The sequence below is a fragment of the Lynx canadensis genome, chromosome D2, assembly GCF_007474595.2.
Source record: "Lynx canadensis isolate LIC74 chromosome D2, mLynCan4.pri.v2, whole genome shotgun sequence".
NCBI classification, from domain to species: Eukaryota; Metazoa; Chordata; class Mammalia; order Carnivora; family Felidae; genus Lynx; species Lynx canadensis.
In genome coordinates, this window is record NC_044313.2 from 65,955,439 (window position 1) to 65,978,494 (window position 23,056).

Sequence of the window (23,056 nt, forward strand, 5' to 3'; positions counted from 1 at the left end):
ATTTCTGGAAATTTTAGGAATATTTACTTTATGTAAGGGCTTATTTAGTTTTAAACCAATCAAAATAAAGCTCCTTTAAAGGATTTTAGAATCTAATTTGATAATATCATCTGGAAGTAGGAAAACATTACACCTACATAACATACATACATATACACAGATAGGTACAAAAATAGAAGGCTTAGAGCTTCAATTATAAAATTTCAACTCACTGGTTCACATAAGAGAGCTGGCTTTTATCTTTATCCCACTGTTACATTTTTTTTTTTTTAATTTTTTTTTTCAATGTTTATTTATTTTTGGGACAGAGAGAGACAGAGCATGAACGGGGGAGGGGCAGAGAGAGGGGAGACACAGCATCGGAAACAGGCTCCAGGCTCTGAGCCATCAGCCCAGAGCCCGATGCGGGGCTCGAACTCACAGACCGCGAGATCATGACCTGGCTGAAGTCGGACGCTTAACCGACTGCGCCACCCAGGCGCCCCCACTGTTACATTTTTACGGGGATTGAGTTTCTGGCAGATGGGGCAAGTTGAGATTATCTGCTCAACATGAAGGAGGAAGCGTACCCACCAATATTTGTGGAGGAGATCTTTTAAGATTTCCTTTACCCTGATAAGTGATCTTCTGTGCTGTGGACTAAATTTGGGCAAAGGGCATCCAAGTGGCTCTCTGGATGTCTTCAAAGCCCATTAAAGTGGATTAAATATCTAATCGGTTTCCAATTAGTTTTTTTCAGACTCAGGTGTTGCTTTTGGGGTTGTTGAGTCCCTTGAGAACCCTGACAAGGGGAGACCCACCTAAGGCTCCAGTGACTACAGGGGTTAAGGGGCCAGAGTGGGAAGGGGGAGGTGAGGCAGGGTAGACAGAGGGGTGGAGGAGGGAAAGGTTTTGAAGGGGAATGGGTCAAACAACTCAAGGGAGTTTAAGGGAAGGTCAGACTTAGTGAAAAGGTGAAAGAAGGAGCTGTGAGGGACAGGAAATGATAGGAAGGAAGAATCTAGGTGAGAGCCAGACTGAGGACTTGTCTCATTTCCCCAACAGGCTACTGAAGTTCCAAGTGGTCTTTAGGAGAATGTGGCCATTACTGAAGAAATTGAACTGAATTATTTCCATAGTGGCAAAGCATATAGAGAGAGGGAGAAGAGGAGGGGAGTGCCAGATAGAGAATTGTTGTTCTGGATCCCCTCTAAAGGTGTCCCCTCTAAAGGTATGCTGATGTCCTGACCCCAGGACCTGTGAATGTGGCCTTATGTAGATTACAGGAGCAGGTGTAATCAAGTTAAGATGAGGTCATTGGGGTGGGCCCTAATCCAATGACTGGGGTCCTTATAAGAGGAGAAGATAGAGACACACAGGCAGAAGGTGACCATGTGGTGACAGAGGCAGAGATTGATGTGTTGCAGCTACAAGCCAGGAAATGCCAAGGATCACCAGCAATCACGCCATGCCAGGATGGGACAAGGAGGAATCTTCTCTTAGAGCCACAGACAGCTTGATTTCAGACTTCCAGCCTCCATGTCTGAGACAAAGGCAGAAAAGACACTACTCCTTGTGTTATTCCTCCAATTCTCCTTGTGCAATCCTAATCCTCCCTCATTCAATTTTCAGTGGAAGAACAGAGGGAACTGCCTTGCAAAATAAACCACCAGAGAAACAGGAAAAACAGAAGCCGTGAAGAAAAGCCAGAAAGCTCTCTTTGCCTGAAATAATCAGTGTGATGCCTTAACGTGTTACAACAGACACAGATCTAGAGCACAGGATCCACTCACTGTCGTGGATCCCATATCCCCAGCACACAAAGGGTCTGAGAAGTCAGCACAAGTAGTGGGGTGAAGACAGTTGGGTCCAAGAGGGATTGTCAGCACTCCATATGAGATATGGCACCAGAAAACTATCAAAGAAAAACAAATCCAGATTCAGGTAAGGAGAGACTGTATTTGAAAAGACTGTTGTAAGTGGTTGCCAGAAGCTGGGGCTGGGGGAAAGGGAGAGTGGAGAGTTGCTGTTTAAGGGGTATGGAGTTTCAGTTTTACAAGATGAAAGCTTTCTGGATGTCTGTTGCCCAACAATGTAAATATACTTAACATTGCTGAACTGCACACTTAAAATAATTAAGATGGTGAAGTTTATGATGTACAGATTTGACCACAATTTTAAAAATTCTGAAAATTGTTAAAAAGAAGAGGAAAGGCGTAAATGGGGAGGGGCCCTGTTGCAATTCAGCAAACACTTTGACCACAAGATCTACAAGCATCTCAAAGGTCAGGCGGAAAATGGCTTTCTTTTATAAAGAGGAGTAAACAAAGCTAAAAGGACTGCATGTCCACAATTGGGTGAGAGGGTGTGTCATTGGACAACTGATCAGAGAAAGTCTGTGGTCAGCTCATTTTCAGAAGAATTCATGAAGGAAGGGCTTGTGTTCTCATTCAGATGGGTCAAAGTTCAGGGGCTTGTCTGGAGAGGAGAAGCCTGAATAGAGTTTGGTTAAGACACATTGGTATTTTCTCCAGATTAATCAGTGGTAACAAACAGTTCAGCTGACCATTTATGAGACACGGAATGGGAATTTAGATGGTCTGTGTCTGGCCCTGTTGTAGGTGAACAAGGGAGTTACCCAACAGTCTCATCTAAGTCTTGTTTGAACAAGGCTGGTTTTTTGCAGTAAACCTTTTCCTGGAGCACAGAATGGTGAGGAATTTCTGTTTTCCAGGAGCACAGGATTCAGGTGGAACTCAACATTATCACGCCCTGCACCTGCTCTCGCTCCTCCACCTGACACAAGTTTCTGAGTTGTGAGTGTTTAAAGGAGTGCTCCACCAAAGCTGGCTAGCCCCATCGTCATTCATAAAGCTTCGATAAGTGTGAGCTATTGTTTGCATGTTCCTGGCATCACGCTGAGGACACGATATGCCTTATGTCACTTATCTCTCAAAATAACCTGATTGTGTGAGCAGAGGTTTTAGTTACCATTTCAAAGATGAAGAAACTGAGGCACAAGAAGAGTAAATGACACTACTAATGTCACATTGCTAATAGCACATAATTAATATATTTGTTTCCTAGGGCTGCAGAGCAAATGACCACAAACTTGGGGGCTTAAAACAACAGAAATTTATGTCTCAGTTTTGTCCAAAATCCAGGTGTCTGCAAGGCTATCCTTTCTCTGAAGTCACTAGGGGAGGATCCTTCCTTGTTTTTTCATAGTTTCTAGTGGTCATCAGCCATTCCTGGTGTTCTGCTGCTTGCAAACAGATCATTCCAGTGCCTGCTTCCTTTGTCACACGGTGTTATCACTGTGTGTCTGTGTCTGAATTTCCCTTTCTGCCTAGGACACCAGTCATTGGGTTAGGGCCCAGTATTATCAACCTTAATCCAGTACGACCTCATCTTAAATTGATTATATGAGGGGCGCCTGGGTGGCTCAGTCGGTTAAGCGCCCGACTTCGGCTCAGTCATGATCTCATGGCTCATAAGTTTGAGCCCTACATCAGGCTCTGTGTTGACAGCTCAGAGCCTGGATCCTGCTTCAGATTCTGTGTCTCTGTCTCTCTCTGCACCTCCCCCACTCACTCTCTCTCAAAAATAAACATTAGAAAAAACTTAAAAAAATAAATTGATTATATGAGCAAGGTCCTATTTCTGAATAAGGCCACATTCACAGATGCTGAGAGTTAGGACTTGAACGTATCTTTTTGAGGGACACAATTCAACCCACACCAGTTAATAAGCAGTGAAGCTGGGGCTCTGTACCACTCCCTAGTCATCTGCAGAGGGGGCTCTTCATGCCCCAGGGATTGGTAAAAGTGACCCTTTAGGTGTGTTAAGGGAATATTAGAATGTCTATTTCAAAATTTCATCTTTTAAAGATTCCCATTTGTGTTTTATGATGTGCATAACGTATTTACAATAGTACATGAATGTGTTCTATAAAGATACATATATTCAGTGGGCACTCCAGAATTGTAACTGATCAGTACAGGAAAAAAAATTAAGGCCCTGTACTTGCTGTACTCCCTTTACCCATATACTACTTCGTCTCTCAGCAGTTGCCTCAGCAAAATAACACTCCACTAATTGTAGTGAGGTATTTTGATTTCCCATCCCCAGAATTTAGTTGAGAAAGGTTTAGTTTGAAAAAAGAACAGTTACCAGGCTTGAGCCAAGATGACAGGCCCCTAGAACACTTATAAGGCAATTTGACAAGATTTTTTCCCTTTAATTTGTATTCTTCAATATTTCAATAACTTTGTCCAATGATGAGTTTTCTTTTAAAACTTCAGACAGGCAGAGCCAGTGTTTAATATATTTTAGGTCTGAAGGCATGCTGTTAATGATCCCGAGAATTTAACACCATTGCTAGGGGTGGGGGAGACATATCTTTTTTGGCCTTTTTTGAAATACAGTTTTTCAAGAGGAGAACCCCTACAAACCAGTGACCAGGTTGTGGTTGTGCTTTCATTCTTCAGACTCTCAATCTATGAGTTCACTTTTATGATACTATTCCAAGATCCATTCCGCCTCTCCCCCACAAGGCACACACATACATACACTTTTCCAGGAATTGTTTTGGGTTCCTAAGGGGGAGAGACTGATATGCTTACAGATAAGCAAATCTCATAATGATAATGTGCACTTGAAAATCCATTTGTTTATGTATTTTCAAAACAGGGGGAAGCCAAAGTAAACAAGGCAAAACGTAGAAATTTAAAAGGGCATTCAGATATCCATGGAAAAGAATAGCTCAGAAGAACAAAGGACAGCGTAACATTAAATGAGTCATTGTGCTTTCCAAGAGAGTAAGACATTATTTTTGTTAGTTATTGTTTAATTCTTAGAACATTTGACATAAGGGTCTATTGATTGCTGGGGTCGGGGAGCTGCTCCCCTCTCATGGTTTGTTCCGGCTCTTATGTGGGCCTAAGTGTATTTTTGTTATAAGTTATCCACCTGTGCCTGTCAGTTCCTTCCCATTTGCCTCCTCCCGTGACAGTTTGGCTCATGTTTCTTCATAAAGCTCTAAGCCAGTTATTAATAACAGCCCAGTGAGCCTTCTGATCCACCTAAGAGCATATGGTGTTTTTCACAAAAGAGAGATCATCTCCTTGACTTTGGACTTCACCTATTGAGACCCTGTACAGTAAGTTTTACGGCATTGGAAAATGTTGATGTAGGAGGGAAGTTTAGTGTAACCCCTGTTTGCTTCTCATAGGGGGACAATACAGAAAGCTAGAACTGGGACTCCTAAAGACCATTTCCCCTCACTATGTTTCAACAGCTCTCCAATTTTTGGACAGCTTGTAGTACATTAATGAATTAGAATTGTATTCCTCTCATTTCCTTCTGGCTAAAAAAAGGCAGGGCGAGAAGCAAGGGATTAATAATTCCTAAATTATTCGACCACACCTTGTGATATGTTTGGTATTCCTATAGCTCCAGTGGTTTTGAAGAGGAACCTCACATATGGGAAGTGTGTGCAAGGGAGAGCTGGATGGGAGACATGGGTCTTGTCATTTTCCCATGTTTCAGATTTGGTTCAGACACGGCACCTGTCTTGTTCCAGCGATTCATTGCCTTCTTGTTTTAGCCAAATGCTTTGTCTTTGCAGCCTCCTTTATAATGGTTGCTTCTGAGAGTCCTGAAAAGTAGGTCACGGTGTTTTCTGTCTGGAAAAGGAGGACCTTGAAGCTCAGAAAGGCCAATGCCCTTCTCAGTCCTTGTGTGCTGACCTGAAACCGGACAATCCAGTCATTCTTCAGGACCACGACTAATATAGTTTCTTGTTTTGGTTACATATTTTCAGTGTCCTTGAACATGTGTATCAGGCTTCTAAATAAAATGTGTAAAGAAGACATAAGAGTGAATTGGAAGGAGGCAGATGATCGCCTGGTGTTGAACCCTGGCTTGGATTGCTGACAAATTGTGTGAGCTTAAGCAAATACTCAACCTCTCTGAGCCTCAGTTTCCTTATTCATAAAATGAGAGTCATAACTTCTTTTATAAGGGAGTGGGGTTTACTCATAATGTATATAAATGGCCAAGTATTATAACATTATTTATGAAATCCCTCATTTGAATTTGTCCTGAATCTTCTTTATATCTCTTGTTTCTTTCAAATTCAGGTCTAGGGCCCCCAGTGTGGTCTTTGGTGGGAAATACTAATCTAAATGGTAAAGACAATAATTTGTTTTTACCGCTTTTAAGAACTTCATCTTTAGGATGGGTAAGCCATGTGAATGTTGAAGATGGCATATGGTTAGCTGTTAGGGACATTAGGCTCTAGCTAAGATCAGCGATGGCAACAAACCTCCCCAAACAACCTCACAGTGTAGGCTATTATTTCCATAAACTTACCTGCTCTACGTTAACCAGCATTCTAAAATTTTTCCTTTGGTTATGTACTTCTGTGGTCTGAAGGGACCAGTTCTTCCCCATTGCTAGATCGATTCTGTGACTAGATGAGACAGAAAGAAAGGTTGTCTCAAAGAGTACCTGCTTCCCAAAGTGTTCCCCTGTAACTCAGGATATGAGGTTTCTTTTTTCCTCTAAGGACTTTCATTATGCACAAGTTTATTTCATTCCTATTGTGTGCAAGACATAGAGCCAGGTTACAATGCTTCAATGACCTCTGACGGTACTAGAAGAAAGAAGTCATTTCACGAGTGATTCTGCTACCAGTCAGAATGGGCTTGTTTCATGGGACATGAGAAGTACAGGCAGAATACAGACAGGGCCCAGACTCCACAGGGCCTTCACATGCAAAACTGATTCACCAAAAACAGGCATTATTGGTTGTACATCCCCTTGGAAGGCTGTACATTCTTGGAAAGCAATTCAGAGGCTTTCAGGGCTCCTCCTTGGGTTCAACTTCTAAGTAATGACCTGGAAAGGCATAGAAGAGTCGCACCTTAAAGTTGCATTTCATCCTCACCCCTCTACCCCCCACCTCCCTGATCATTTCTTAACTCAGCACCTATTTTGCTCTCAGGTCTGTGCTAAATGCTGGAAATATAATTCTGCCTTAAAAAAGGCCACAGACTTTCATTTAACTTGAAATTCTGTTCTCCAACCTAGCCATCTACCTTCTCAGCTAAACTGGACTCCGAAAAGCACTTAGCTGGTTTCTGAAATCAAATCTGTACCTTAATGAATAAAAAATTGCCACCAGTGAATTTATGCAGAGTGTGTGTTGCAGGCCAAGAAAGTAGTTTGAAAGGTTTTGACAGATGCTTTTTAGAACTCCCACAGGCGCAGACATTCTCCACTCTCCTCCACTTGCCAGCCCCCGACTCGGAGCGGCACTGCTTTGGCTCTATGAATTCTGCAGGTGAAAAACACAGACCTAACAAACAGACATCCCCGGTCTCACTCCTGCTTCCTCACATCATGGCAGGACACACATTGGATGCCCTGCTGTGCTGCGGCTTCCTGCTGAAATGGTGCAGGGCTGACCCCCAGCCAGGCTCTGAGCAGTTCATCGGGCCTGGTATGTGTGCTCTACAGCAGTGGTTAATGCAGAGGGTTGGGGAACTTGTCAGGGAGAAGGTTGATAACATTTTGATTATTTTGGTTCCAGAAGATTTCTTCATATTAAATGCCTGTAACTGGGCAATTTATGTCTTCTTAGGGGCCATGCACAATCTCCTATTTGGGGCAGGAATGTGGCAGTGGGAAATCTCAACCTTCAGAAGTCTTGTAATGGATGATTAGCAAGAGATGTTGGTTCGTGTGTAGAAAAATAGCTCATTTTAGGGCCAAGATACGTACTTAAAACATTTGAGGAATGGTCATGGATTGCCCAGGAAGGCCCAAACCTCACAGATCTGGGAATCCCACCTGCCCCCACCCCACTGGGGATCAGGTGGACCATCGTGAGTGCTGCCAGGCAAGCCAGCACCCTGCTGCCCACATGTCTGCACACCTGCCTCAACTTCCTGGGCCTTTCCTGTCTAGGTCCTTTGGTTTCCTCTCATTCATCTGAGTCACTCTTCTCTGTTCCCTGTAGTTGGGCTGCAGGGAAGTGGCCATTTTTCTGATTCTGCTGCTTCACTGTAATAACCTCTACTGTATCAAGTGCGAGGTGGCATGCTGGGCTCTTGGCTTACCTTTTTACCAGTCCTGAGATACTGCAGTGGCTAAAGCTTTGGAGCCAGACAGACCTTCATCCAAATATCTGGTTGTCCCTGGTGTGTGATCTTGAGTAGTTTATTTAACCTCTCTGCTCTTCAGTTTCCCTAAGGTAATAGGAGTGCTAATTACTCACGATATAAGGTTTTATGAGATTTAAATCAAAGCATTTGCAGGCCCTTCCTAACAATAGTTAGATAGTTACAAATAAAATCCTTTCAACTCCCTGCAAGACAGATGTTATCTCTGCTCTCCAGATAAGGTAGCAGATGAGGTTAATGCCAGGTCCAAGGCTACAGGGTAATACTAGCCAGAACCAGGATCTAAAACCAGTTCCGTCTGGCTCTAAAACCTATGCTCTCTCTTCGCTCTCCTCTGTTGACTGACCATCTGTGACAAAATGTACTTTTTTTTTTTTCAATCGAAGTCCACTTTGTCAAGTTCTGGCCTCATGAGTCTGACCCGCAAGTGTTCCAGTTTTCACTTGTGACTTACTTTGTTTTAGACTCTCTGGTCTTACCTTGGCCTGTATCAAAGAATTTCGGAGGTAATGAAGGTAGAACCTCTCTAAGTGGCCAAGTCTGGTGAAATGCAGAGTCCAATTTATCTCAAATGTCAGAAAACTGCTGAGACAATTATGATAGTACTTCTTAACAAAAGTATCTGTGGAGCCTCAGGCAAGCTGCTGTACTTCCTGTACTTCTCTGGGCCTCGTTTGTCCAAGGGGAAGTTTACGAAATTTCAGAAATCTCTTCCAGTGCCAACATTTCCACGCATATTTCAGGCCTTTATCTACTATTGTTTTTCTTAGCTGGAAAGAGAAAAATCTGTTGGAAATCCTGTCTTAATCAGGAAACAAGGAACAACAATCGTGTCTGCAAACATTTCAGTGTAAATCCATATGCCGCTTATTATGATTCTCATTCAACAAGCTTTGTCTCATACAAGACTCATCATTGCTGAATTAATTTTTCAGATTTGTGTTCAATTTCCTTTCTTACATGATTCAGCTTTGGGCAGAATCTAATTGAGCCTTACCTAGTTCAGAAAATGCAACTTGAACACAAATTTTAGAAACTTACCTAACACACAAAATCCATTTGACTAGGCCTGAGTTTTTAGTTAACTTCTGAATGACTCAAATTTGAAGAGTTGCTTGCCACACCAGCATCCATTTCTGGAGTCTTAAAGGGGCAAATCTCCATTATGCTGTAGAAACGGTAGCCATCCCAACAAGTCATTCCTATCCTAAAATCCCATATTGCTGGTGCCACATTTTTGTTGCCTTCCAACAACTTGACTTGGTTCCCTAACTACAAGCAAAAAACAAATACAGAAGCAAAAACACTAGCAAGACATAGCTCCCATATGACTTATCAAGTTTCTAAAAGATGATTTTATTGAACATAAGTTTTATGAGAAAGATATTTTCCATTTAGAGACAAACAGAAGGCACCCAACTTTGAGATTTTATTTTTAAAATATTTTCTGGAAAGGTACACTTAATATATGTGTTTTTCTTATTGTAATTGTCATTTAAACAAAGTGAATTTTCAGTCTTCTGAAAAAGCCTCTACTTTACGTGCAGTTATTAAATCGTTATTTGTTGAAAATGAATTGGTGTCATATCCTACAAGGCACTGGGATCCAGGGTGGGTAACGTCATCTTCACTTGCTAGGAAGCCAGCAACAGCCTATGGGGTGGTCTATGCAAACAAATGAATATAATACGGGGTAGTGAAGTGCAATGTCATAGACGAGCTGTCTTAAATTCTGCCTGAGGAAGTCAGGATGGATCACAGAGGGGGTTATGCTGAGTTTCAAAGGATGAGTAAACGTGTCATGGTTTTGTGTGTTTAGGTGTTTAAGGAGAACCTGAGAAGAATGATTCATTCAAGGGATACCATCTAGGAGGTAATATGCTAGAATATAATTAATAATAGTTATCGCTGCTTGTTATGTGTACTTGCCAGGCATAAGTATCATCACATTTCATTCTCATACTGCCCTAAGAAATAGGTACTATTATTTTCATCCCCTTTTTATAGAAGGGCTAACTAAGGCACAGAGTTCATATAATTTGTCCAAGGTCTCATGGTAAGTAACAGATTTGAGTGAAACCCCATCAGTCTGATTTCAGACCCATCTCTCAACCACTATGGCCTGAAAACATTCTTGTTATTTCTTTGTATAGCTAATGTTAAGGAGGTCATGGGGAAACGCTTGTCAGTCACAAGTTGATCAGTGTGTAGATAGCAAAGTAATAATAAACAAGAATAAAATTGCAAATAAGAGAGCTAATAAAATAGGTTTAAAAGCCTCTGCTTTCAGCAAACCCGGTTGCTAGACAGTAAGCTCACATTGGTAGTCTGTGAGTGTCCCACTTACAAAGACCAGATTATTTTGATGTGAATAAATGAACAACTGGCTGTTGTATAGATATCCTGGCAAGTTCAGGGTTCTCATTCTCAGAATTGCAAGACTGTCCAGCCCATTATTCGACCAGCAGTTCACATACACAGAAAGGAGCCAGGACCAAAGTGGAAGAGTAGTCATTAATAATTACGTGTGGGTATTTCCGTTTCAGTAAGGTCAATTTCCATTGTAATACATATCTTTTCGAAAGTAACTGTTCTTTCTTTTTTATTTTTTAATGTTTATTTATTTATTTATTTTGAAAGAGAGAGACAAAGAGAGTATGAGCAGGAGGGGGGCAGGGAGAGAGAGGGGGAGAGAGAGAATCCCAGGCAGGCTCCAAGCTGTCAGCACAGAGCCTGGATGCAGGGCTCAAACCCACGATCTGTGAGATTGTGACCTGAGCTGAAATGAAAAGTTGGCTGCTCAACTGACTGAGCCACCTTGTGCCCCTCAAAAGTAACTTTTCATTTGAAAACACTAACAAATCTATGTAGTTGAAAGATGGTGCCATCTGGGGACTAGAGTCCTGGCTTAGTAGAATCTAGGATCCAGCACAGAATACTGTGTGACCTTGGATAGTCGCTACATCTCCTAATAGCACATAATCACAGCCTGGCACATGCTAGACCCTCAATAAATAGTAATTATTGTATTTTACTTAAGTGACCTATTAAATAAAAATGGACAGATTTCCATTATTTGTCATTTTTCAACATGTATCTCCAGGGAACTTTGGTCAATATTGACCATTAGATACTGATGGAAACATGAGTAGGATTAGCAAATTCTTGTCAAAAAAGGAAATATTTTTGAAACATGACTCAAGAGTTTAAGACTATAAACTTTAATCCAATGAAAAGTGTTTTTCTTTTGATTGAAAATGAGACTTTCCAAAGTATGTTCTGTTCTTTGTCTTGACCAAGAATCCATGCCTAATAAGGGGAAATAGTAGAGGTTGAAAGAAGTTGAAAAAATGGTGAGCCTTACTGGAGGGCCAAGCCATTTAGCAAATGCATTCTTCTTGTGGTCATAGAAGTCAGAGTTGATTTGAGAAGCCCCATTTTATTTAAAAACAAGACTATAAAGGTTTTAAAGGCAAGAGCGTACAAGCTGATGGCAGGGTGAAGAACAAGGAATACAGTGAAATTCAACTTCCAGAGACCAAAGTTTGTTGTTACTCTTCATTTGTCTAACTTACTTTGTGGGATACCACTTTTCAACCATTCAGTAAACAATGAACAGGTCAATTTGAATTAGATTATTTGAACTATTAGTGGGGTCAGAAGATAAAATAAATACAAGTTTAAAAAACTAGATAACAGAGTATTTTCAGTACAACATTCTATAAAATAATAAATTGATTCCCACTTCCTTCTGGAAATAGGGAAAAGAAAGGTAGGTAGAGGCATTCAAATGAGATGATAAATAATTTGGAGTCATCTGAAATTTCAACATGAAATATATTTGGCCCAGAATAATCTTGGATGTCTTACATCAGAAATTGGAGGTGATATTATTTTAATTATGATTTTTAAATATCACGTTCAAGATAAGACCATGGTCTTGAGATAGTCACATTCAATATGTTATAGCATACTTCTAGAAGTGTCCTAATTTGTTTGAAATTTGTATTTTGGGTGCATGTTATAGCCAATAAAAAACACTAGCAATCACTTTTTTCCTCCTGAAAGTTGCTGCTGTTAAATAGTTTTTCCCCCAGAAGGAATGTCCCTCCAATCCTGGAGAAAAAAAACATCTGATTATGAAGCTTCTAGGTAAGTAAGAACCAATTAGGCAAAATGTAAATCAAAGAGTAGTTACACTCATAGTTTTAATCCACAGTAAAATCTGAGTGCATCAGTAAACTTGCGATGTTACAAATCTGCATCCTTCCTCTGATTTAGATCTTGAAACAGATCTATCATCAAGCAGAAGAACCAAACAGGAAATGCCCATATTCCTGTTTATCATGAGCACTTTGAGACAAGAACATGTTCTTTAGCCACAGACTTAGAATGAACTCAAGGAAAATTAAATTTGTCAGTGAAGCATTTTAATTAAAAATATGTTATTTGTACGTTTTCACATAAGTTGCATATTGTCATTAAAATGTTTCACTGATCTAATTTTCCCAAGTTCATACTTGTTTAAGTGATTGTTTTGACAAAAAATCAGTATACATTACTTTTCATTATATAGACAAAGAAGAAGACTGGCAGTTTTGAAACTACTTTCTTTATTTTCTAAGGGAAGCAACATCCTTTTAAAGGAAAATGTGAGAAATGGAAAAAGCATGGATAAAAAAATCACATAGAGTCCTTCCTTCCAAACTCAGGCTCTGTGATCATTTATAGATCTTTCTCGGTTTTCTTTTCTTTTCTTTTTAAATATTTCACTTGTGAAGTCTAACATACATAAAACTTACATGTACTGTTTGTCAAGTGGTTAAAAAGTGATTGCCAGTGTAACTGCCACACAGGGCAAGAAATGAAATGGTGCTGGATGTGTCTCATCCGGCCACAACTCCCCCCCCCCCCCCCCCCCGTCACTGACCACTATCCTGATTTATGCTAGCCAATCCCTTGCTTTTCTTGATAAATTTGCCTCCAACACTGTTGCCATCTGCATATGCACCCCTAAACTGTGAACTTTTAGCTGTTTCTTTGCTTTATGTAAGTATCTGTACACTGTGTATTTCTTTGGTGCCTTGCTTTTTAAAACTTCAATATTGTGATTGTAAAATTACCCCTGTTGTTGTATTAGTTGTAGCTTAATTTTCATTATTGAATAATATTCCATTATATGAATTTATCTATTTATGTACTAATGGGCGTTTGGGTTATTTCTAAGTGGAGAATATTATGAACAATATTTGGATCTGTGTCCCAGTGCAGGATATCCATGCCTAGGGTATATGTCTAGGAGTGTAATGGGTGGTCATAAGGTATGGCTTTTAATGTTATTTAAATATTTAAACATAATTTTCTAAGTAGCATTTTTATTATCTCATAGTTGCAATAACCATCATTTCATTGGATACATAATCTTCCATTTGTGCCTAAATTTTACAGCCTGGTCTTTTGTAATAAACGTACTCCTCCACTTTCTAACTTGTTCATAAAAGTAATACAAAGTCTGAAAACTTATAGAATTTATAGCAGACACACAAGTGCATGGGTTATGGTCTTACATAAACAGTTGTCATAGAAGATACTGAAACAAATATATTTAAAATAATTCTTAGGGAAGTTTTTAATTGAGTGGTGTTTGACTTATAACACTGCATAAGTTTGAGGTGTACAACATATTGATTCGATACATTTAAATTGCAGTATGATTGCCGTAGTAGTAATAGCTAACACCTTTATCACATCACATAATTATCATTTCTTCTAGTATTGAAAACAATTAAAACCTGGTCTCTTAGCAAGTTTAATGTTTATAATATAGTTTTATTGTCCATAATCACTGTACTGTGTTTTAGGTTTCCGAACTTACTTAGTAGTTCCAAGTATATATCTTTAAACATCTCTCCCATTCTGCCACCCCCTGAGAATTGTTGTTTAAAATCCTAGAATTCGCTTAACCTTTCTGTTAAAGGTTCAGTTTTTAGCTGTACAATTCTGTGATAAATTAGACTTTAACTGTCATATTTTCCAAAGTCCACTCTTTGAGCTCTCCCTCCTGACTTCTTTGAGAGTAATTTTAGAGTTTCTCCAAGTAGGCTCCCTGGTCCTCCACTTCATACACAACCTTACTATCCAATAAAACCTTTTAATGTGCTTTGACACAGGAACCAAGGTTGCTAAGAGACCACCTGTGCTGAATGCACTTTGTTCTAGCAAAAGCTTACGGAGAGAAAACCAAGGAGCCGTGTTATCTACCACTACCCGGGATTAAGTCAGGTGAGAAAGGGTTTCTACTCACTCTTCAGTCCCCATCAGCTGTCTGGTCTTTCTCTCACTTCCTATTTTGGTCTCTTGCTGTTGTTGAAGGAAATTCAAGGTGCCCCTAAGAACACAGATTAAAGAAATACAAACTTGGGGCCATGGCTATAGGAGAGAAGGAAAGGCATTTTGTAAATCCATATATTATTCTCACCCTTTGTTTCTAAAACATAGGCAAAAGGAATTGTTGAATGTCAGGGAAATTCTAGGTGTTTACTTTGCTAGTGACTGCTGTGTAATTTGGAGCATGCCATTCCCTCCTCCAGGAATGGGGCTGGTTACTACAGAAATTAACCAAGGTTGCTACGATGGAAGAAGGTAACACTGCACAAACCTCGTTTATGCACCGTCCCCCCTCATTCTCTCTTGCAACTCAACCTGCTTTTGTTTTTTTAGTAAAAATAGCAAAAAATATTTTCCTACCCCAATATTGCCACTTTAAAAAATTTTTTTAAAGTTTATTTATTTATTTTGAGAGAGACAGAGACAGCATGAGTTAGGGAGGAGAGAAGAGAGAGGGAGAGAGAAGTCCCAAGCAGGCTCCACGCTGTCAGCATAGAGCCGGATGCAGGGCTTGAACTCACGAACAGTGAGAACATGACCTGAGCAGATACCAAGAGTGGGATGCTTAACCAACTGAACCACCCAGGCGCCTCCCCAATATTGCCGCTTTTAAAAAGTACTGATGTTCCTTTTAAGTAGAGTATATAAAAGGAACTTTGATGCAAGGCTTTGAAAATTACTTCATTTATTTGACCTTGCATTCCTGAGAAAGGAGTTCAGAATGGTTCTAAACTCCCTACCTGACAGGCATTTGGTAAGATGTTCCAACAGTGTGCTAAACAGAGAGCATGTTAATACCTTTTAAAATTCCATAATACTTTTTGGAAAGCATTTTAAAGTAAAATATTTTTAAAAATTATTTGGTTAACACAGAAATGTAGAGGAAATTAAATGTTTGATGTTTTATTAAGTGACCAAAATAATGAGAGAGAGGAGCTTGAGGAAAGATCAAGAAAATTAAAAAGACCTTTTGCTGTTTAATTAAAAAAAATTTTATCAGGGCGCCTGGGTGGCGCAGTCGGTTAAGCGTCCGACTTCAGCCAGGTCACGATCTCGCGGTCCGTGAGTTCGAGCCCCGCGTCGGGCTCTGGGCTGATGGCTCAGAGCCTGGAGCCTGTTTCCGATTCTGTGTCTCCCTCTCTCTCTGCCCCTCCCCTGTTCATGCTCTGTCTCTCTCTCTGTCCCAAAAATAAAAATAAATGTTGAAAAAAAAATTTAAAAAAAAATTTATCATCTGCCTTTTTGCATGTGTCCAAATTCTCATTTCCCTTTAATACTGTCCATACAAGTTGGAAGAATGGCAATTTCACCAATGCCAGTATAAATGATTGTAAATAACTTTGCAGAGAAGATTTCATGACTAGACTACTGATAACATGACAAGAGAGTGGTCATTCTGATAGCTCCTTGAGCTGTTTCTTTTTAGAAAGAAAGGCATGTTTGCCATGTAGAAAAATGTATGATTATGATATAAAATGGCCAAAATGAGTGGATGGAAAATATTTTAATTCATTAGGGAGCAACGTATTTTAATTTATTAGTGGGTTACAGATGTGTATGGATGTTTCCTCATTACTATTTTTTTACAGTACAAATATTCAATTGACTTTAAAGGATCAAGATTATAAATATATTTATTGGAGGATATTTTTCTTTCTTTCCCCTAGGGAGCAAGAGCAGCCTGGATATGACGTGTAAAAACTGGATATTAATGTCTACTACTCCTCCCACAAGTCTGGAGGATGAAATTGTTGGAAGACTCCTAAAAATTTTATTTGTTATCTTTGTTGACTTTATGTCTATTATATATGTTGTTATAACTTCCTAGAGAGTCTACTTTCCTTACTTTACACGTAAATTTCACATTAATTTTGGTGAATAAAAATTTGGAGTTTAATATGTTGAGTGATTTTGATCTCCAATTGTTTTGGAAGCCAATAGGACATTACAATAAAAATAATACTGTGTATTGTTTACTACCTTAAGGTTTATAAAACATCATAAAAATTGACATGGAGGTTTTTTTTTTCTAAAAACCTATATTACTGAGTCATAAAACTTCTTGATTTTTTTTAAATATGAAATTTATTGCCAAATTGGTTTCCATACAACACCCAGTGCTCATCCCAAAAGGTGACCTCTTCAATACCCATCACCTACCCTCCTCTCCCTCCCACCCCCCATCAACCCTCAGATTGTCCTCAGTTTTTAATAGTCTCTTATGGTTTGGCTCCCTCCCTCTCTAACCTTTTTTTTTTTTTTCCTTCCCCTCCCGCATGGTCTTCTGTTAAGTTTCTCAGGATCCATGTAAGAGTGAAAACATATGGTATCTGTCTTTCTCTGTATGCCTTATTTCACTTAGTATAACACCTTCCAGTTCCATCCATGTTGCTACAAAAGGCCATATTTCATTCTTTCTCATTGCCAAGTAGTATTCCATTGTGTATATAAACCACAATTTCCTCATTCATCAGTTGATGGACATTTAGGCTCTTTCCATAATTTGGCTATTGTTGAGAGTGCTGCTATGAACATTGGGGTACAAGTGCTCCTATGCATCAGCACTCCTGTATCCCTTGGGTAAATTCCTAGCAGTGCTATTGCTGGGTCATAGGGTAGGTCTATTTTTAATTTTTTGAGGAACCTCCATACTGTTTTCCAGAGCGGCTGCAACAGTTTGCATTCCCACCAACAATGCAAGAGGGTTCCCCTTTCTCCACATCCTCACCAGCATCTATAGTCTCCTGATTTGTTCATTTTAGCCACTCTGACTGGCGTGAGGTGTGGTATCTCAATGTGGTTTTGATTTGTATTTCCCTGATGAGGAGCGACGTTGAGCATTTTTTCATGTGCCTGTTGGCCATCTGGATGTCTTCTTTAGAGAAGTGTTTATTCATGTCTTCTGCCATTTCTTTACTGGATTATTTGTTTTTAGGGTGTGCAGTTTGGTGAGCTCTTTATAGATTTTGAATACTAGCCCTTTGTCCAATATGTCATTTGCAAATATCTTTTCCCATTCCATTGGTTGCCTTTTAGTTTTGTTGATTGTTTCCTTTGCAGTGCAGAAGATTTTATTTTGATGAGGTCCCAATAGTTCATTTTTGCTTTTAATTCCCTTGCCTTTAGAGATGTGTCAAGTAAGAAATTGCTGTGGCTGAGGTCAGAGAGGTTTTTTTCCTGCTTTCTCCTCTAGGGTTTTGATGGTTTCCTGTCTCACAGTCAGGTCCTTTATCCATTTTGAGTTTATTTTTGTGAATGGTGTAAGAAAGTGGTCAGTTTCATTCTTCTGCATGTTGCTGTCCTGTTCTCCCAGCACCATTTGTTAAAAAGACTGTCTTTTTTCCATTGGATATTCTTTTCTGCTTTGTCAAAGATCAGTTGGCCATACTTTTGTGGGTCTAATTCTGGGGTTTCTATTCTATTCCATTGGTCTATGTGTCTGTTTTTGTGCCCATACCATGCTGTCTTGATGATGACAGCTTTGTAGTAGAGGCTAAAGTCTGGGATTGTGATGCCTCCTGCTTTGGTCTTCTTCTTCAAAATTACTTCGGCTATTCGGGGTCTTTTGCAGTTCCATACAAGTTAAAACTTCTTGATTTTTTAACATGTATAATCACGTTAAAGATTGACCAAAATTTGTAGGTGTAATTACAAGTGATCTTTTTCAGGATGCATGCCTATGTGGAATTTTATATGGTTCTATTTTTTTTTTAATTTTTTTTTCAACGTTTTTATTTATTTTGGGGACAGAGAGAGACAGAGCATGAACGGGGGAGGGGCAGAGAGAGAGGGAGACACAGAATCGGAAACAGGCTCCAGGCTCCGAGCCATCAGCCCAGAGCCTGACGCGGGGCTCGAACTCATGGACCGCGAGATCGTGACCTGGCTGAAGTCGGACGCTTAACCGACTGCGCCACCCAGGCGCCCCTATATGGTTCTATTTTTAACACACCAAGCTTAACATATGATAAGCTTTCCATGCGATATCCCAACACTTTATACTCATTTTCTTATACACATATTCCATCTGCATGGAGGTGTAGATATGGTATTATTAACCCTGGACAATTTTATGTTTCTATAAACAAAAACTTAGGAATAAAAATATTTAAAGGAGATTGTTTTAAGAAAATAGAACTCACAAGGAAGGAGAGAAAACAGGTGCAATGTACGTTGATTTTCTATTTGGGTCTAAACTCTCCCAGTGTGTCATTCAACATAAAGCTCACAACAATCCTAGGAGGCAGGTTCGTTGCCCTTATTTTACAGAAGAGAAAAGAGAATCTTGGGAGAAATATGCTGGCTTGAGGCCAAAACCAGGAAGCAGCAGAACCAGGTCTTGGACCTTGGCAATCCATTGCATGTTGCCATCCCAAGGTCAATAATAAGACAAGCGTGGTTAAAAAGCCATCTGTAAGGCTCCACTTTTTTTTCATGGTAATGTTTTATTCAAGACCCTAGGGCTGTATTTTAGTGTTGCCCCTGTTTGTTTTCTTATTCCACATTTAAAAATCTTTGATGAAAAAAGAGACAGCTCATTTACCCTGTTTGACAATGCATTCTCTTCACTTGTTTCTTTGATTTCCTCATTTTCTGACAGTGTTAAAATATAACTGTTGGATTTCTGCTTCTTAAGCTTCTGAAAAGCAAAGGTCACTCTGTCCTTTAGACTTTCTGACTTTTTACATTGGACACAGATGCTTCACAAAATTCTGATTTCTTTCATGTGATGACAATTTTCTCAGATTTGGCCCAATCATTAATGCAAGATTTCATAAGAGGCCTAATGAAGTGTGAAAGGAATCTGGGACCTTTGAGACTTATTACTTAACTGACTCTTACTTAACCTTTCAGTGGAGTTGTATATTTAACCATAAGCCAAATAGAGTCAAACTATTTGAACATTTGCTGTAACAGAAAATCCTGGGGTTTTTTTTATTTCTACATTATATTCACACCCTTCCTTTTGGATATAAGGGTCACGTCCTGTTGATGTGATGTGTTTCTCCCCAGTTCTACTTGGGATTTGTTGGGGTCTATTATCAGGTTTCTGGCAAGAAAGTAAAGTCACTCCATCTTCTGAAAATTGGTCCCTGCCTCCCGCCGTTTGGTTCCAGCCAGTAGAGGACATGGTTGGAAGCACTGACTCTGAAGCCAGACTGACTTGGTCCAAATCTTGGCTTCACCTCTTACAGTTCAATAATCCTATGTGTCCCCTTCCTTACATACAAAGTAAGTGCCTATGTCATAGGTTTGTAGAGAGGATGAAAGATGACTGCTACAAAGTGCTAAGCACAGTGCTTGCCATATGGAAAACATGCAACCGTAAATTGGTGTTATCAGCATCCTTAGTTGGGATCACAGATGACATGGCTTCCTCAAGCTGAAGGCTAGCGGATCTCAGTCACCTGCCTGTACTACACTTCCCCCTCACCCTTGGAATGACCTCACATGGACCCATTCCCTTAGCCAGAAACTGTGATGGTTTTCCACTGGACTCTAGCATAATTCTGCCCGAGGTGTAGGTCTAACTGGTAGACCATGCAGGGCTCCTTCTGGTTATGTTATTTGGCAAATACAGTTAGATATGTTATTTGGCAAATACAGTTAGATATAATACAACTGGAGACAACGAAGAAAATTGATAAATATCTTTTTGCAATAAGTAATCACAGCCTTAATATGCAAGTGTTGGGGCTTTTTAATTGGAAATACAACACATTCTTTTTCACTCTTCAAAAATATTCATTCATTTCCTTTTTGCCAGGCGTGGTCCTGAACAGTCATGTCAAAATAACGACCAAAACATAGTTTCTGCTCTGAGGGAGTTCATAGTCCAGTGGTGGTGGTGGAGGGGGGAATGAGTAGATACCCAGATGATGGGACTCCAAATTGGAGGAAGCAGGAGGACATGCCTGGGCTGTTATGAAAGGTGTGGCAGAGGATATTCTGGGGGACTGCCAGGAACAGCAAGTCCTGGGGTCCTGTTAGACATGCAGAACCCTAGCTTCCCCCAGACCTACTAAATTCAGAAGCTGCATTGTAATCAGATCCCCAGTGATTCATATGCACACTACAGGTTGACAAGCACTTATGTGGAGGGAGGCCCACTGGACTAAGTGTTCCTACTGTTTGGCTACTGGAAAGACATGTGACCTCTGGGCAAGTTGCTTAAACTCCCTGGGTCTCATACTCCTCCTGCATTAAAATAGAACAGAATGAAGAAAACCCAAAAATGGCATTAACACTACGGCTTTGCATATCACATAGAAATTTTGTGAACTTTAAGCGAACTGAACTGAAACACGTAGAAATGCATAACAGAAAATAGTTATATAAATCTAAGATGTTGTTATAAGCACCCAGAAGACAGGAGGCGCTCTGTGAGGTAAGGGATCTGTAACTCCCTTCAGGAGAACTGGAAAAGGATGGTTCTCATCAATGGCAACAGTATCCACAGCATGGATGTGTTCTGTAGCCTGGATTAGGTAACATGCTTTTTCCTGGATGCATTTCTGTGGAGTTTCATAGAACTTAAGGTCCACAAGCACTGTTATAATCAACCCTCCAGCTGAACTGGATTTTTTTTTTTAACTTGCCATTAACACATACGAATTTTCTGGCCATATGTGAACTCAGGTGCCTCCATGCTGTTAATTTTATAATCTCTCTTGATATCAATGCAAATGGCCTTGCATCCTTCTCAGTTTTGTGGCCCTTGAAGAATTTGAGTGGAGAGTTCAGAAGTTGCCTGCTGGGGTCCTCATAATTTATAAATGCCAATACCTGGAGTTGGAATGCACTGTGCTGAGTGTTTTGCATACATTACATAATTTTGTCTGCACTAACAGATCAATGAGGTATTTCCATTTTGCAGATGAGGAGATACATACTCAGAGGAATTAAAGGCCCAAGTTCGCATAGGATATCATGATTGTGGTGATAGAGCTAAAAGTGAAAGAAACACGACTCTCCACTGAAAACTATCTGCCTCTAGAACCCTGTTTTGACCATTTGGTTATATGCCTCAGGTCAAACAAAAGAATTTAATTACCTCACTGGCTCTTCATTTGGAAGGGCAAGAGGTGTGCACTAAATGAAACATCCCAATCCTACAAGTAAAATATGACCTGTTGCATGTAAGCTATTGTGTTGCAATGACTATCCATCTTACAGATAACTCTCTTTCCTAAGGCTTCTGTAGTAAAATGGCACATGTGCTCACTCTCCAGTGGTTGAGCTCCACTGTTTGATGGTACCAAATATGAAGTCAGTCTTTATAAAAGGGAGTCTCGGATCATTGTTCTGCATTCAACATACAAAGAAATTTAAGTTGTGTCCATAAAATCACTTAATGTGAATTTTGTAATGACTGACAAGTCTCAAATACCATTTTGAGCAATTTGCTCCCAAAGAACTCACAAAAGTGACATCTTGATAAATGTGCCATTTTCTGGGGCTTAATAATAGCATCTTTTGAGTAACAAGCAGTCTACAGTGTATGCAGCACTTAAATGTTCACTTGAATGATGGCTCACACACACACACAAAATAAGCCAGATGGCCATTCTGAATTTGAGTGGACAGTTGCTAACTCTGAGGTAGGATTGGGCTGATCTGCTTCTGTAGAGCCTGGGGTGAAGATTTGAGAGAAGATCTTAAATGTGTGGTGTTTGTGGGGTGTCTGGGTTGCTCAGTCGATTAGTTGTCTGACTTTGGCTCAGGTCATGATCTCACGGTTTGTGGGTTCAGGCCCCATATCAGGCTCTATGCTGACAGCTTGTAGCCTGGAGCCTGCTTTAGATTCTGTGTATCCCTCTCTCTCTGCCCTCCCTCACTCATGCTCTGTCTCTTTCTCTCTGTCAAAAATAAACAAACATTAAAAATTTTTTTTCTAACTGTATGGTGTTTGTGTGACCACATAGACCAGGTTTTTGTTCTGGGCTGCTCTCTGCATGACTGTTATTTGCTAAGCTTCCTGGGAGCAGTCCTACTAACTGAGCTGAGCAGGCGGAAGGCAAGTTGCCATGTAGGTCAGTCTAGGATCAGCAACGAGCCCAGACTTATTTATAAACCCACAGGAAAGGCCCTTTGAGTGTGCTCCTGCCTTCTGACCTGGGACCATGGCGAGAGAAGATTAGTGAAAGAGCACGGGAAGTCCTTGATGGCCAACTGGGTTTCCAGCCTGAACCATTTGCTGTTTCAGCCAAGAGCTTGTTACAGACTGTTTTCTGGATGGTCAGTGTCCCTGGACTGGTATGACCTCAAGGTACAGGGACTGACCTTTTGGGTGTTGTTTACAAAGTTGGTTATGACTTGCACCATGGAGAGCATCTGCTCAATAAAAATTTAGCAAGCACTCATTGCCTATCTTGTGGTGGTGTAGGCACAGGGAAAGACTGTGGGCCGTGTCCTCATGGAGCATGCCTTCTGGTAGGTGGGGGAGGGAGACAACAATCTGATAAAGTCATGAGAATCTCAGGTAGTACTAAGTGTTGTGA

The 23,056-nt window shown here is 40.2% G+C and overlaps 1 protein-coding gene across 4 annotated transcripts; it reads left to right on the forward strand.

Annotated features, from left to right (window-relative positions):
- The first annotated feature begins 5,043 nt into the window (after window positions 1–5,043).
- Window positions 5,044–16,493, forward strand: MRLN (myoregulin). Of its 4 annotated transcripts, XM_030335067.1 has the most exons (4): window positions 5,044–5,140; window positions 9,988–10,041; window positions 14,339–14,450; window positions 16,223–16,493. In XM_030335067.1, exons 3-4 carry the CDS (start codon window positions 14,372–14,374, stop codon window positions 16,381–16,383), a joined length of 240 nt encoding a protein of 79 aa, XP_030190927.1. In that variant the 5' UTR covers window positions 5,044–5,140; window positions 9,988–10,041; window positions 14,339–14,371; the 3' UTR covers window positions 16,384–16,493. The 4 variants fall into 4 exon arrangements, with proteins under 4 accessions (XP_030190927.1, XP_030190928.1, XP_030190929.1 ...); XM_030335068.1 differs by lacking the exon at window positions 9,988–10,041; XM_030335069.1 differs by lacking the exons at window positions 5,044–5,140; window positions 9,988–10,041 and adding an exon at window positions 13,172–13,217.
- The last annotated feature ends 6,563 nt before the right edge of the window (window positions 16,494–23,056 follow it).